The 14,847-nt window shown below is 43.6% G+C and overlaps 1 protein-coding gene across 1 annotated transcript in view; it reads right to left on the bottom strand.

The window, feature by feature from the left end:
• CAMTA1 (calmodulin binding transcription activator 1) overlaps positions 1 to 13,282 on the bottom strand; it is a 312,119-nt gene extending 298,837 nt beyond the window's left edge. The window contains exon 1 of the mRNA XM_009884071.1: positions 13,216 to 13,282. Coding sequence (XP_009882373.1) covers positions 13,216 to 13,282 — 67 coding nt within the window. The remainder of the gene's footprint in view (positions 1 to 13,215) is intronic.
• Between the last annotated feature and the right edge of the window lie 1,565 nt (positions 13,283 to 14,847).

Here is a 14,847-nt window from a genome sequence, read left to right as displayed (position 1 = left end):
GGGGGCGCTCCCGTCCCTCCGCGCCGCCAACCCCAACAGCAGCCACGGCCCCGCGGAGGCCCTTCCCCCCATCTTCCCCGACTGCGGAAAGGGCCCTCTGCCCCAACCGGAGCGTTTTGGGGCGGAGCGGGCACTCCGCTCTCAGCAGGGGGCGGTGAGGGTTTGTGACCTGCCGAGCACCCGGCTGCCGTCGCCCCCGGGATGTAAAACGTCGGAGGGGGTCCCGCAGCTCCCAGGGGACCGCGTTCCCGCGCAGCACGGGCACTCCGCCAGGACGGGGCTGGCGGTGTGCGGCTGTACGGGGCCCTCATCCGATACGGCACGGCGCCGCGGGGTCGGGACGGCGAGGGGCTTTTGCTGTCAAGTCTCCCAAGAAACAGAGTAAATCGCTCTGTCCTTCCAAAAAGGGAACGCGCCCTGGAAGAGTGATACGTTCTTTGCCTGGACGAGTTTTCTCCCCGTCTCCGTCACAGCCTGAAGAGCACTGGCACTTCTGCCTTCTCAAGCAGAGCTCCGTGTAACTGGACCACATCTAATGCCTGCACAACGCAAATGAAGACTGAAACGGTTGTTTCTTTTGATGTGTGTGACTAAACACCCAAAACGGATATTCTCCCTTAGATCCTCATGAGAGTGGAACTTCTTTAAAAAGACCTGTTGGTGCTCTGGTTTTGCTAAGGACCGAAGCCATCTCCGAGCCAAGACCAAAGAGGAGTACGGTGTGATGGGTCTCTTCTAAGACAGAAGAAAGGAAAATTCCTTTTTCCTATTTTCAGCGGCCGCTAATCTCATGGAGCGTGAAAGGCACATTGAAGAAGAGGCTCTAGAATGACAGGCTCACTCCCGACGGTCACAAAGCTAATCTAGTATACTCTGTCCTATAAATACACACAAATATTAATGCAGCTACAAGACCAGCTATGGGAATTGTTTCCTTCAGCTGCTCAAGATACACGGGAAGCTTTTCTACTTGCAAATCTTTAAAGAACTATCATTTTCTTGATGAGTTCTAGGGAATTTGCGTCTTCCCCCTTGGATATCCCTCCGAGATGACCCGTACACTTAGCAGAGACAGGAGGCGGCCATACAGCTGGTGCTCCTCGCAGTTTGCATTATGGCAAAAAAAGAATTCTAGATTAAAATAGGTATCCCTCTGCAGTTAAGAGATGGAAGACAATTTCCTGAAGCAAGTATCAGATGTTTAGGTGACATTTTAGTAAGAGGAGGGCTAGCCCACACCGAACCCATCCCCAGCACTCCACGGGCAGCGGCAGGCGCCAGTGTCTGCCCCCTACGGACAGCCCTGCCTTGCTATCTCTTCTTCAGCAAGAACCGGGCACTGGGATCAGCCACAAAGCGCAGCCAGCGGTGCCCTCAGAGTGCCAATCCTATCCACTGCCTCTCTCCTCCAAACCGGCTTGTCTCCCAGCATGTCGGTCTCCCGCCCAAGATTAATGTCAGGCTGGTATTCTGAAGGGGCTCGAGCTTCCATGTGGATATTCAGCCAAGACTACGTAATGAAAAGGAGATGAGAGAAATGGTGGAGCTAAGGCATCTCCTCTGAGTTACAAAGATTCTCACTCTGCTACCACATACAATAACGTCAGAGAGGTGGATTTGGTTCTGCAGACGCCAGTGCTTGCGGCTGAAACACCAGCAGGAACCCAGGGCTCTCCCAAGTACGCAGAGAGCAACTGTTGCACAAATAGTCTTCCCGTTCTTTTCAGGGAGATGGGCACCAACATTTATTTCGGTCATAGCCCTCACTGCATTATTCACTTACATACTCTTGAGAACAAATAACCATAAGGTACTCCACATGGGGTTAGACCTTGAGATCACCCAGAAACATAATTAAATGCAAAATCAGCTACATGTGTGCACAAGAGTGTCCATCTCTCTCTTCTCTCCAAAGCTCAAGTAGTTCCTTGTGTGCTTCTATGGCTCATTAGAGTAATGAGGTCCATGTGGTCTGATTGACAAGGTTGTTCAGGACGCCAGCTGCCTTCTCTCAGCCGTTACAGTCTGGGGAAGGAGGCACTTCCACTGCACTGCCTGGTAATAGCTCCGCTTCCAGAACTGACACAACCTACCTTGGCTCTACAGGAGCGTGCAACCTGCTCTATGAAGTGTCTTCGGGAGCACTGCCTGGCTTTCTAGATCCTTCCTGGTCCGTAAAGACGATGAGAATTAGTGTGGATGAGGACGAGTAAGGCAGTTTTAAGGGGTTATCAAAGTACTGTATGAACTCTGCTACGTGTGGCTAATGAACTTATTCTCTTCCTCAATATAAGCTTTTCTACCAGGAGGGAAAAAAAACCCAAACAACTAAAACTGAATCTTACATACCTGAAACCATAAATAATTTTAAGAGTAGCATATAGGTTATTACAGCAATGTGATCTATGTAATATTACGGATGCTATTTGAACATGGATTTTTCATCAAACATGCCAGCAAAGTCTCACATATTTTCATTTAATTCCTCATGCAATAAAATGATAAGAAAGAAGCCATTTGAATTGAAGTGCTGGCGGTATCTTTCAAGTTTCCCAGCTCCCCACTGTTTAAAAATCAAAGGTCTAATCGCTATTAAGGCACAGAGGTACTGAACCGCAAAAGATTCTGTGCCATGTATGGTACAGCATAAACTGACTCGCTCTTACCTTTCTAGGGGCACAAACACAGAGCTACCTCCAGCTGATAAGCGGCAAGGAAGTAGATGTGCCAGGATTTTTGCAGTCTGAATCATGAATAATTTTTAGCAGCATACTGATAAAAGCTGCTGCTATTCTGATGTACGGTGTTTGGGTTTTTTTGTTAAGAGGGAGGTGAAATATGAAGTTCTTAAAAAAAAAAATCTTCATTGTCGTTTCATGGCAGATGTAGGTCTGGCTTGGTTAATTGGGTCAATGTGATGATTTGGCATGCTTAGTTATATGCAGAAGTAAAACTGTAAAGAATACATTCAAATATCCTGTTATGGATATTCAGCAAGTTATACATCCACCGTTGCTATGGCAAGCATCAAAAAGCAAAACAATTCAGACAGTTTTAATAGCTATAATGACAATGTTGGAACCCCATTTCTTTTGAATTGTTTGCACAAAGTTACTCCGTGATTTAGAAGCAAGGAATGCCAACTGTTTGTACAAAAATACTCTTAAAAGCGTGAATAGAGATGCTTAAGCTCTCTCCCCTCACGATGATAGAAATGAAATGGTTTTGCCCTTTCCTCTCTCCACTTACAGAATCAAAAGCTGTTTCTTCTAGGAATAAACCCAAGACTTGGCTAGGTACAAATCCACTGTTACTTCACAATCCTTTACTGCATTTGTGAAGCCTAACTGCCAATTCCCAAGTTCATCAAAACCAGACAAATATCCCAAAACATGCATTTCTTCAGAAAGGTTCTCCAGAGAAGCATACTCTGTCTTTGGCTGTGCCACCCAAATAACTTGCCTAAAATGATGTGTGGAAGTTGAAGAAGAATACACATCACAAGGAACTAAAGACACTGGTTACACTCAGAATGGATGAAACTGCATACTACCCTAGCAGGAGGCTGAACCTGCTCATCTTCCATATTCTGGGGTTTGGACACATTCTTCTCCCTGTTCCTTCTGCAGTTCTGAGCCCATTTATTCCCGTTATAAATACTACAGATTATTTGAGTGTAACGTAAAACTCTGTTGGCTATAGGTAATTTACACCAGACTAAACTGAAGCATAACTCCACAGCCCAAACCATTTTAACAGACCCTGGCGAAAAGATGTTTTTGCTGTGCAAAACCTCATGAAGTTTTTGTAGATATTTAAGCCAGCAGCCTCAACACAAAACCCAGTATTTACCTGTTTAACCAAGAACAAGGGCAAAAATGCTTTGTGTCCCTACACTGACCCCAGAAGGGAAACAAGTGGCCGCCTGAGGAGTTGCAAAGCTGGAGCCCAATTTGTTCTGGTTAACTGTCAAACAGCTTCAGAACTGACTTACGTGGGTGCCAACCTCCAGCATTTTGCTGCAGCCAGCAATGCCACGGGAGAACGCCTGCCATGCCGGGCACTGCGGCACGCTGCCTCTGCCACAAGCCCTGCTGTTCCTCCCTCTGCGGTCCTTAGTCCTTTATTTCCCAGTGAGAACTGGCCAGATTCTATCTTCACGTTGGTTCGTGCTCCAAGCGCCCTGGTGGCACTAAGAAAATGACAATTATTTTGCTCTAATATACACCCATAAGCCAGTTAGAGGGGAAAAAAACTGAAATATGGGGTAAATTAAAGCTTCCAACTAAGGTGATTTACCAGTAAGTCACCATAAAATTCAGCTGATTTATTTTTTCAATTCTGCAGCAACTTTCTCCAATTTGTTTGGATTAGCTATTAGAAATTATGTCTCAAAAATTAAAGAAAACGTCTATTGACCATTATATCAAATTCTAATTTTAGCCAGAAAAAAAGAATAATTAGGCTGTGATTTACTCTGGTAGTCAACTTGCATTAACAATTTCCCCCCCCTCCGTTTATGTAATTCTGGCAAAATCGAATAATATATACAACGCTCATAAATGCTGGGCTAGATTTAGTAAAGACAATTTCCTACGGTATATTCAGAACATTTCTCTTTGCTTTCTGTTACAATAAGACAATCAAGTTACTTAGTTTAAGGAGGTAATATGATTGTCATCCATGGTAGTCTCAGTTATAATTTTAGTGCAGTCTTCAATAAGGTACATGGAAGGATTGTGTTGGGTTTTTGGTTTTTTCAAGCTGTCATCATCCTGTAACAAGCTGCGCAGCCTGGCTGCTGCTCTCTGGGAATGTTTTTCCCCCACATCCTAACCCCGCTCCCCTGCTAGTACACAAAGTTCCATTTGCTACCTAAGAAGCAAGAAGAAAGTGTAAATCCTACAAACAATCAGTAACGCAAAGCTATCGTGCACAATGTTGGCGCACCGCTGGCTCTGCTCTGGGCAGGGATGAGCAGCTCCCAGCTCCGGACCTGCCAGGAAACGCTGCTTGACAAAGGTGGCAGCGCTGGCTCCTTGAATCCCAGACGACAGCATGCGCAGAAACCCCTACAGTAACCAATATTACTTGAGGAAAGGCTATTCTCCATAATTCTTATTTTCCCCTCAACACATACAAGATAGCGTAATCCTCAGGTTAGTTTGTATCAGATCTCTAGTGATAGCTGAAGCAAATAATAACGGGAAAGTATGTTTAAGTCTAAGATCCCTAAAGGTATGCTCCTAAGTTTCTGTTCCCACCTTTAAACAAATATCTTTTCCAGGATACTTAACTCCTCTGAAATTGGCCTGCTGTCTATATTAACTGAATAAATACAGATCTAGGAGCCAAACTTCAGTCACCAAGGTATGAAAATGTCAGCCTCAGGCACTGAAAACACAAGAATGAGTAATGGAAGACGACGACGGAAGAACAAAAGGAGAACGAAGGAAGAGAAATTGATGACAGTAACAGAGGCAGGAGGTGTTCAAAGCCACGTAGATTCAGGAACTGGAAGCCAGAGGCAAAGTCAAATTTAACTGAGTCAGTCCACTCCCAAGGAACTTCTGATGACAGCACCACCCAGGCTCTGCCCTTTGCCCGAAAACCTGTCCTGGAGTTACCAAATCAAGTCTTCATTCATACACTCCTGTAATTTATTCTGTGTATGTGTAATGGAGAAGCATCATTAGCAAATAATACAGCACTCACGCTTTCAATTCAAAAGCATTACTGTTGACATCATTATGTCAAATCTTTAAAGGACTCCATCACAGTTGGGTTCTGCCACGCTATAAATTCACAGTGAGAAGGAACTTCCCTGACTTTTTTCCACCGTTATTTTTGAATAAACCAAATGGAAATATAACTCCAGTATCAAAAGCTAGAATCAATCGTGACTTGGGTACAGTGGTACTATGGCAGTGCAGCTACTCAAATTATCTCCTGGGTGCCTGTCCGATGCCTTATTACACAAAACCTTTCTTCTCTGTCATCAAGGATATGCAGTAGTTCTAATAAACAAAAATTATTGTTTTAATATTTTCTCATTAGTTTTAGTTATACAGCAGAGTTTTCTTTCTAGATTTGCCTAAACCTTGCCTAACTATTAAAACAATTCTTTCCCATATGACCCACAAGAGTTGCATAGAATGAGAAATATATACAAACAGTATATTGAGAAATAGCTAGTCTTTACGAGATGATTTAATTTGTGAGTTCTTGAGTTTCCCCTCAACTTCCTCCCCTGAAGGACTGGAAGAGTAATACTTTTTTTCCTGAAGTGGAGTAAATCAGTTCCTACGCTCTCAGTAGCAGAGTGAAAATTAAGATGTAAAGAAGTAAAGAATGCAGAAGAACCCTATTATTCAACAACAATACCATTTGCTGCTGATCTGCAGTTGCTAAGACAAGCACGTCAATTATTTATAGAACCCAGAGTGTTAAATATGAAGTATTTCAGCCTGGGAGAGGATGAAGGTAAAATCAGGAACGTGATCCTGTCAGAACTGCAGAATTGTAGGCAAGGACAGAATATCCCTACACAGATTACCCTTTTTATTGAACTATAAATTGAAAAAGGTCCTTATGAAGTGTCACTTTCGGTGTTAAGTGATATGCATTCTCTTTTTTTGACAGCGTCGGTCTATATTTAACGTTCATCTAAAGTGCTATTTCTGCCAGGGAAACAATTCACAGTATCTTTGAAAAACACAAGTTAGCATAACCTCATCTGAATATTTACATGAAGTCCACGACCTTCTCTTTATCCGCACTTACATCTACAAACAGCCTGTCATGCTTATTTTAAAATTTGCTCCAAAGGACTGCAACTTTGCCATTCTTATGGTGCTGAAAAGACCTTGCCATGCGACACTGAGCAACACTATAGCACCACCCAAGGATTAGATATGTACTACCAACTCACCTATAGTAACCACAACATGCAGCTTAAAATAACTGTCACCGATTCCTTGGAGTGGGAGACACATTCAAAATTAGCAAGCACTCCTAAAGAATTATGCATAAAATTTCTTCTTTTTACATGGTAAGAGAACTATTAATATTGGAATTAGCTTTTATACCTGCAATGATGTCTTTCAACTTCCATCTCCGATTAAACAGTAAAACCTGTGACCTACTGGTGCACAATGTCAATTTTTATAACACCTCTTCCTTCTTAAAAAAACTAAGTAGATTTATAATAATATTAAAACTAGAAGTTAACCCTTCTGTAGGATTACCGATGGATAAAAATCAACTAGAAGTATAAAAAATAAACAGATCTCAGCCGCAGAAATTAGTATGGGACCAATGGCAGTGGATAACAAGCCTGAAGAGCACATTTCAGAAAGGAATCGGCAAGGTCTGCCTCTGAATTTAAGTGCCGATTAGGAATATAATCTAAGGACTGCACTTATTTCTGGTGTATTCAGCATTAAGCCCTTACAGTTGAGGTAAAAGCCCAAGGGATGAAATTATGTCCCTACCTCAAGCACCCATCACAATCCAAACAATTATGTTTGGCATGAAGAACACAGAGCTGTAAGTGCCAGCAATGGAATCAGCTCACTACAACGGCCAGTGTTACGTGACACACTCACATCAGCACAGAGACTTCCAGTTACGCAGACTGACCACGAAGTTTCGTGTATGAAATCAGAAAGACTGTACAGGCTTGCTTTTAACAGATGGGTTATTGTTGTCTATAATAATCCCAGAATTTTGGAAATAAAGTATTTCTCACCTCATTTGGCCATTTGTTTGCTCAGAAAACACTTGCTTCCTTCCTTGCACCGTTTAAGATGCGAGAGGCAAAGGCCTCTGTGTATGCATCGCCATTACCAGGAAGCTCCTCGCACGTGGAATCCCACAGAGCTCTGTCCTGCTCCCTTCCTCACACGGGATACGCTCACCCTCATTAAGGGAGGCGCCAAAACACTAAGGCTCTTTATGCCAGCACTACACGAACGTGTGCTTTGCACCTCTCACACTGAGGTCTAAACCTCTCAGATCTGACAACTTTAAACCCAGTACCATTAGTCACCTGACTGGATACTCAGGAGAAATAAGCACAGGGCGAGAAGCCTTGCTTCAAGTTCAAGCCCAGTCAGACATCAGTTACAGCGATGAGGAAGGTGAACACTGAGGCATACACTGGGCACGCAAAGATACCTTCTGAAAAGAAGAACTGCGCCTCGGGTCCGTTTTGAACGCAAGTGCTTTCAGACACCTGACTCAAACTGCCCTTCCCCTCTGCAAGCGCTCTCTCCTCTTGCACGTGGATCGTGCACAAACCGGCCTGCGACTCCGAAAGCAGTACGTACGCGTCTGACCGGCTGCTCTTAGACGGGGCAAGCTGCATCTGTTACCCTGTTCCTCTGACGACGGCAGATAAGGAGTAGCACTCACGCTACACAAACAGCCCAGAACAGGCTGCGTGGCTTGCTTATGCACAGGGAGAGGCTTAAACAACGACACCAAGAGGGTTTTAGTAGCATGTAACGGTTATTTGGAAACAAGCTATGCAAACTGCACATGGTGGAAGGCCTGTTGAAAGCACCAGGTAGGAGCCACTTCACCACCAAAGACTTCCAGATGGACTGAGAAAGACAGAGCTCTCTCCTTTGCGGAGAGTCTATGAACTGCAGCTGAACACCACCTCTGCGCTTGAACTGCCAGTGCTTTGGGCCACGTGGCATGCGCTGCAAGCCTCTTTCATTTCAAGAACGCACAGTATTTTACCCCAAGTCTTTTATCTTGGAGTCATGCAGACAGCATATTTGACTTTTTACAGCCTTAAGATGCATAAAAGAAAGGCTACGCTGCCGTACAGACTGAAAAGAGTTTAATTAATCCCAAAGCGTTCACTTCTTTGGGAAAATAAGGCACACGACAACCTTGTGCTTACTGAAGTTAGAGTCACTGTACCTCAATCAATGACAGGTTTTCTCCCTGAAGGATTTTCATTCACAGTGGCCAGGTGGGTATTTCCAACAAAAGTAAGTTTTCTACAGGCAACAACGATTAAGAAATGCTGAAAACACTCTTCATCCTTTACAAGGAATAACTGGTGTGATGGCATTCGAAGAAAGATATCCCAGATCATGATGGAGACTTCTTAGCACTTTCCTCTTAGTGCACTGACTCTACAAAAGCCCTTATTTACTAAATTATTATGAACAACTCATTAGCCGCACTAATCCCATAAAGCGAGCAGTGCACTAGTGGCAGGTATCCACCATCTACTACAGGAAAAGCTACATTGCCTGTCTCTAAAAATACCTCATTTATTTCATGCCAGTCAGTTGCCAGCTTGTATTCAAAAAGGGCAAATTCCTACTGGAGAAGAGTATGGTTGGGAGCAGACAAATCACGTGGCAGATATTAATATAATCATCATAACTTCCACAGAATCAAAATTTCAACTTATGTTCTCAGTAGCGACACCGAAAGTTTATCTACACAAGAGGTACTTGTATGGCTCATAGCAAGCTTGCAGAAAGCAAGTATCTGGAGTAAAACACCCAAAGCTCCAGTGGAGTGTCGTCCATGGCTCATCTGAGGAACTAACCCATACTAGTGAAAAATGTCCACAGTTTCATGGGGGAAAAAAAAAAAACAAAACAAACCCCACAAACAAAACCAGAAGACCTTGGAGCCCTACCTTCTAGTAACAACAACAGTAGTGACAGCTATTGACACGTGATATGGTCTTACTGAAACGCATGGATGGGTCCATGAAATAGTCTATGCCAAATCAAATATTTCAAAGATGGAGGAATTCTAACTGCATCTCCTCCAGCTGCCTTGCCTCTGACATTGAGGGCGAGATCTTCAAATACAATGACTAAGAAATTTTGTCTGACAAACCACTTACAGATAAGGAATAATACTGAACTTTAAGATCAAAGTATACAAGCCAGTGATTCACCTTCCTTTCTTGTACACTTCAAGACAGGCTAAACATGAACATAATATTTGGTGCTTTGAAAAGCTCCACCTGCGTTTGAGTAAGAGAATTTGCATCGAGTGGTAAGGCGAGGCTACACAACCCTGAACGACTGGATGTGGCTCGCTCTTAGATAAGCATCCTCCTTTACTAGCTCAAGAGCTTTGTCTATCAGACCATGTCACCTGAATGACTAACAGCACACTAACTCCCACTGCTGCCATCTCTCACCGACTCCAGCAAGCTAAAGCGTTAGCAGGACAGCAAGCAAAATAGAATACCTATTTCCCAGTGCTCCCCTGCAATCGAAAACCTGAATGCTGACAAGACTGAAGGAAAAAAAAAAAAACAAAACCAAAAAAACACAAGCTAGTGTAGTAGGCAACAGTCTATCCTCAGGGTCATATAAAACACCACGTGCTGGAAGAGAGAAGAAACAGCAAGGAGTTGGCAACATCCGAAGCACAGTGCCTGCAGAAGTGATTATGCTGATGCCAAATCTGGTCCTATCTGAGCTTTCCAGCCACTGCTGAGTTGACAGCACGTGCCGTGATGCCAGAGCTGGCAGAGGCGATCCCTAGCACAGCTAGTGGCCCCTAGCCACCTCACAGCAATAGCACCACGCATCTTCCTGAAGCTAACGTTTAGTATAGCAAAAGACCATGTATATAGTGCTCTCCGTCAAAACCACAGCAAATACCAAAAAACAACCTGTTCTCCGTTTCGCCCAGGCTGCTGCGATGCCCGATGCGCGGGGTGCTGCAGTCCACCACCAGGCCGTGCTGGCTGGGCTCCAGGGCCCCGAACTGCGAGCAGGAGGAACAGGGAACAGCTACAAGTCCTGGCTCTGGGGAACCGGCACAACCGTAAGGACGCGGCTCCTTGCCAACACTGACTGCACTCCAATTTTAGCAGACTTAAAGCTTTCCAGATTGATGAGGAAGAATTTCAAAACTCAAAGAGCATAACAGATTTACATCCGAGTTTATAGAAATAGCTGAATACAGCAACAGCCTTAACATACACATATGCAGGAAAAGAATTAATGAAACTATCAGATCTCCCAAGATACGGATTGACAACAACAGAAATTTTAATTACTATTGAGTATGCCTAAATTCTCACCTCCAGTGTTACTAAATTAAAAACTATATCATCATATATTTTAACTATATGATAGTTTATGGAAGTTACGACCATTTCAAAGAAACAATCTGTATTTCATATGATATTTATACGTATTTCAAACAAGGTCATATTTCCCATAGGACATATTACTACTTTTTCACCAAAAGCGTTGAATCTGGTGGTGTTCCTCCCCTGTGACATCACGTAGCCTAAACATAACAAGGATTTTAGGACATCCTGTAGCATCCAGAGCAGCTCCTTATCATGGCAACAATGGGAAAGTATTTTATTAAACAGAGGCAAAATTGAACCATAGAACTGAGCCCAAATAATATTCTCACTGACACAGTTGGAGAAGTCATTGACAACTTCTCGGAGAACTATTCTACTGGAGGTAAGTGGGGGGCTGATTTTGGAGAGGGAAGAGCTGGTAGAGAATATGCATTCCCAGCTTCCAGCCACCAACGCTGCACAAAATCCAGAGAGCTCTCCATGGCAAACAGTATCTGTAACTCCTATATGTTTCTCATCTTCCCAGTGTTTACACTTTGGTTGGCTTTCTGGCAAGCTCTACGTGTTCTGAAAACAGCTTCTACCAGATGAAAGCCATGCCCTAATGCAGAGCTGTCCCCATAACAGGCTCTTTACGCACTTGGCCCAAAGGATCCAAAGACACCAAGAGCGCTGGTTTAAGCTATACCATCGCAGGAAATGCACTTTCGTGGGAAACAACGATGTGCCAAAGGTCAACAGAAAGCCAGCGTCTCCCTTCCCAAACACCCACTGCGCATACAGAATTGCTGGATCTTTCAGAAGATTTCCTAGCAATGTGAATCAGCCTGAAGAAATAACTTCTGACACTGTCAAAACTGCAGTAATGATCTTCAGGAAAGGCTGTGGTGTTAGCACATTCAAAAGCCTTAACCCTGCCCTGCACAATGCTCTGTGTGACAGACCATGTCTTGATTAGAAACAGATGAAGCACAAAGATTAGAACTGGCACCAACACCTAAACTATAGCAAATTCCTCCCTCGCAATTGTTTTGAAGATGGCACTTCCAGCAGAATAGAACTGTTATTTACATATATCAACATTCACACCTTATTCCACTTCTTATACTGTCAAGACCTTCAGCTTGCCACAGAAATGCCCTTCTGTCCCATACACTTGCTGCCAGAAAGAGCCGAGAGGCAGGGGGCAACACGCAGATAATTACTACAAACCTGGAACACTTTCAAGGAGAATGTTTGCTTTTGACTTTTGGGGGATTAAAGTCAGTCTTCCAGAAACAAGCATGAAAATATCCCAAGGAGAGCTAGGTTACTAATGAAGATATTCTTGTTTCTTGTCAGTTGCTTCAGCCACTTCTGCTGCCATTGGATGAGTGTAGCCAAGGCCTTTCTGCCGCATGGCTCTCTGCAGGTGTGATTAAATCTGCCTCTTACTTCCCAAAGTCCCCAAGTGGACTATCATGCCTCAGTTACAGAGATAATTTCTCAGAATGAAAGAGCCAATAAGAAGTGATTCCTTTGGGCATCCCAACAGCATTAACACAAAATGCAGTAAAAAGCATCAGAGTAGCAGAAAGCAATTTAGTCCTCGTGGAGGCAACTCGCTTGCAATGCATTTCAAACATTTTAACCGTGTGTATCTGCCCAGGTTTAAGTCAGAAGACAGTGCACGCAATGGCTGCACTGAACCGTCACCTCAGGAGAATGGCAATGGCTGCAAATTAACTGGTTGAGTTCATCTCTTATTTCTCTTTTTGCGCTCATCACGAAACATGGCAGCAGACAACCTGGTGTGATCACTAGGCCAATTTGGCAGTGTGAGCTGCAGGTCAGGATGAGACGGCTGCTGGACCTGCAAGCGTGTGCATGCAAGGAACATTAAAAAGTATGAGTCTCGTAGGGGGTTTAGGAAGAGAACACTGCAGCTTTGGGAAGACCTAAGCATAGAAAGAGCAAGTCAGGAGTAAGAGGCGCCACTGGGCCTTCATGCAAAATGGAGGAGGAGGGAATTCAGAAAACTCAGCTACGGTTTGAGGGGATGTGCCATTTGCCTCATGAGGGAAGGTACCACATGACATCCCACAGGCTCCAAAATGCACTCAATTAGCTGTTCCTTTTACCTTTTTGTTCTACCCAGCATTTCTTCAAGAGCACTGTCATCTCTGGCTTTGGCATCCTACTCATCATCTATGAATTCATGTTGCCGTTTCCTCCCTGAAAGGAAAAAGTCCCATAGTCAGTCATTTGCTACACAGAGGAAAGGACAAATTTGACAGAGTATTTTTGCCACTGTTCAAGTTCAAAGACCACAGTACTGCCAGTTGTATTCTCTGCTATGTTGTCATTCATCCAAAATCAATCAGCCTGTGTTGACTCTAGAAACTTACCCCGAATTTACCTGTAAGCAGCTGAAAAGCTGTCAGTATCTCAGACCTGCCTGGAAAGAAAGAGCAGGGCAATGACTCACCCAGAATAAAAAAATTCCCAGCAACAACAAGAGAGACTTGCACCAAGCAAATATCTTTATTTTATTTTAAAACATTCTGAAAGTGTTCATCTAAATGAAAAAGTAGCAATACAACATTGGGAAAGCATGCTTAATGTTAGGGAAGCCTTCATTTCATATCACATGAGCCAAATTAAAAATAAAACTAAACACAAGCGTACAAAGCGGAGACAAAAAAAAATCAATTTTCTCAAAGAGATAACACGAGGGGCTCCCACAGGGGCTGGCAAATTCTGGAAGAGAGAAAGAGATTATATTTTATGGGAAGAGATTCAATAACCATTCTTTTCCCATAAAGCTAGTGATGGAGAATTGTCACTGCTCCATAGACACACTGTGCACATTTCAGGACAACAGTAACAGAAAATCAATAGCATCTTTTATACGTGATAAGACATTATCTCCATGGACTCCTAATACTAACAAATGGGACCAAAGAAGACCTTTACTAAAATTTAGTAGTCAGCATTAATCTGGCTGATAAGAGAGGGGTAGTATGCTAGTCTACATCCTTGGATTTTTTTATTATTTTTTTTTTTAAGAAATAACTCTGCTCAGAGCTTCACCCTCCACTGAAGCCAAAGAGCCCCCAGATGACACTACATTAAAAGTCTAACAATGTTGAACCCTAGCGCTGTCGCTCGAAAGCCCCATCGGCATACATTTCCTCTCTGGCTGATGGCTGTAATCATTAGGAGGTAGGAGCTTTATCAGGTAGTAATTTGACAGCTTTGACAAGCTCAGCTGAATTTATGGCACTTTCTAGTTTTTCCCTCCATTGAGCTGAGATGGAACTAAAGTTAATATTAGCAAAAACACTCTGTGCAGGGGCAATTTTCCAGCGATGACTACATGATTCCAGTTACTAAGAAAATCTGCTAAACAAGGCCTCCTCGCAGTCACTTGCCACTCTCACCAGACTAGGGAAGATGATTCCCCAACCAGCCCACTAGCTTAGGTGAAAGAGACCGCAGATGGAAGGACTCTCTGGTATCTCTGGCTCTAAAGCAGCAGAAGTAAATCAATTATGGAACACCTCTGCACCTTGCAGAGGAGTCACTAGCATCCAAAATGCTTCCCTTGGCTTAAAAAAAACCCAAAAAAACAAACAAAAAAAAAAACCTTTTAGCTCCAAACCAAATTTTCCACACAGGGATGTTGACAGTTTGCTGCCCGCTTTTTCACCACGGAGCATTGTTCACTAGTGCCTAAGCTCAGAAATGCTGGCACTTCATACGCACCCTTC

This window comes from Charadrius vociferus, unplaced genomic scaffold (assembly GCF_000708025.1).
Source record: "Charadrius vociferus isolate BGI_N301 unplaced genomic scaffold, ASM70802v2 scaffold784, whole genome shotgun sequence".
NCBI classification, from domain to species: Eukaryota; Metazoa; Chordata; class Aves; order Charadriiformes; family Charadriidae; genus Charadrius; species Charadrius vociferus.
This window is presented reverse-complemented; position numbering and strand designations above follow the sequence as displayed.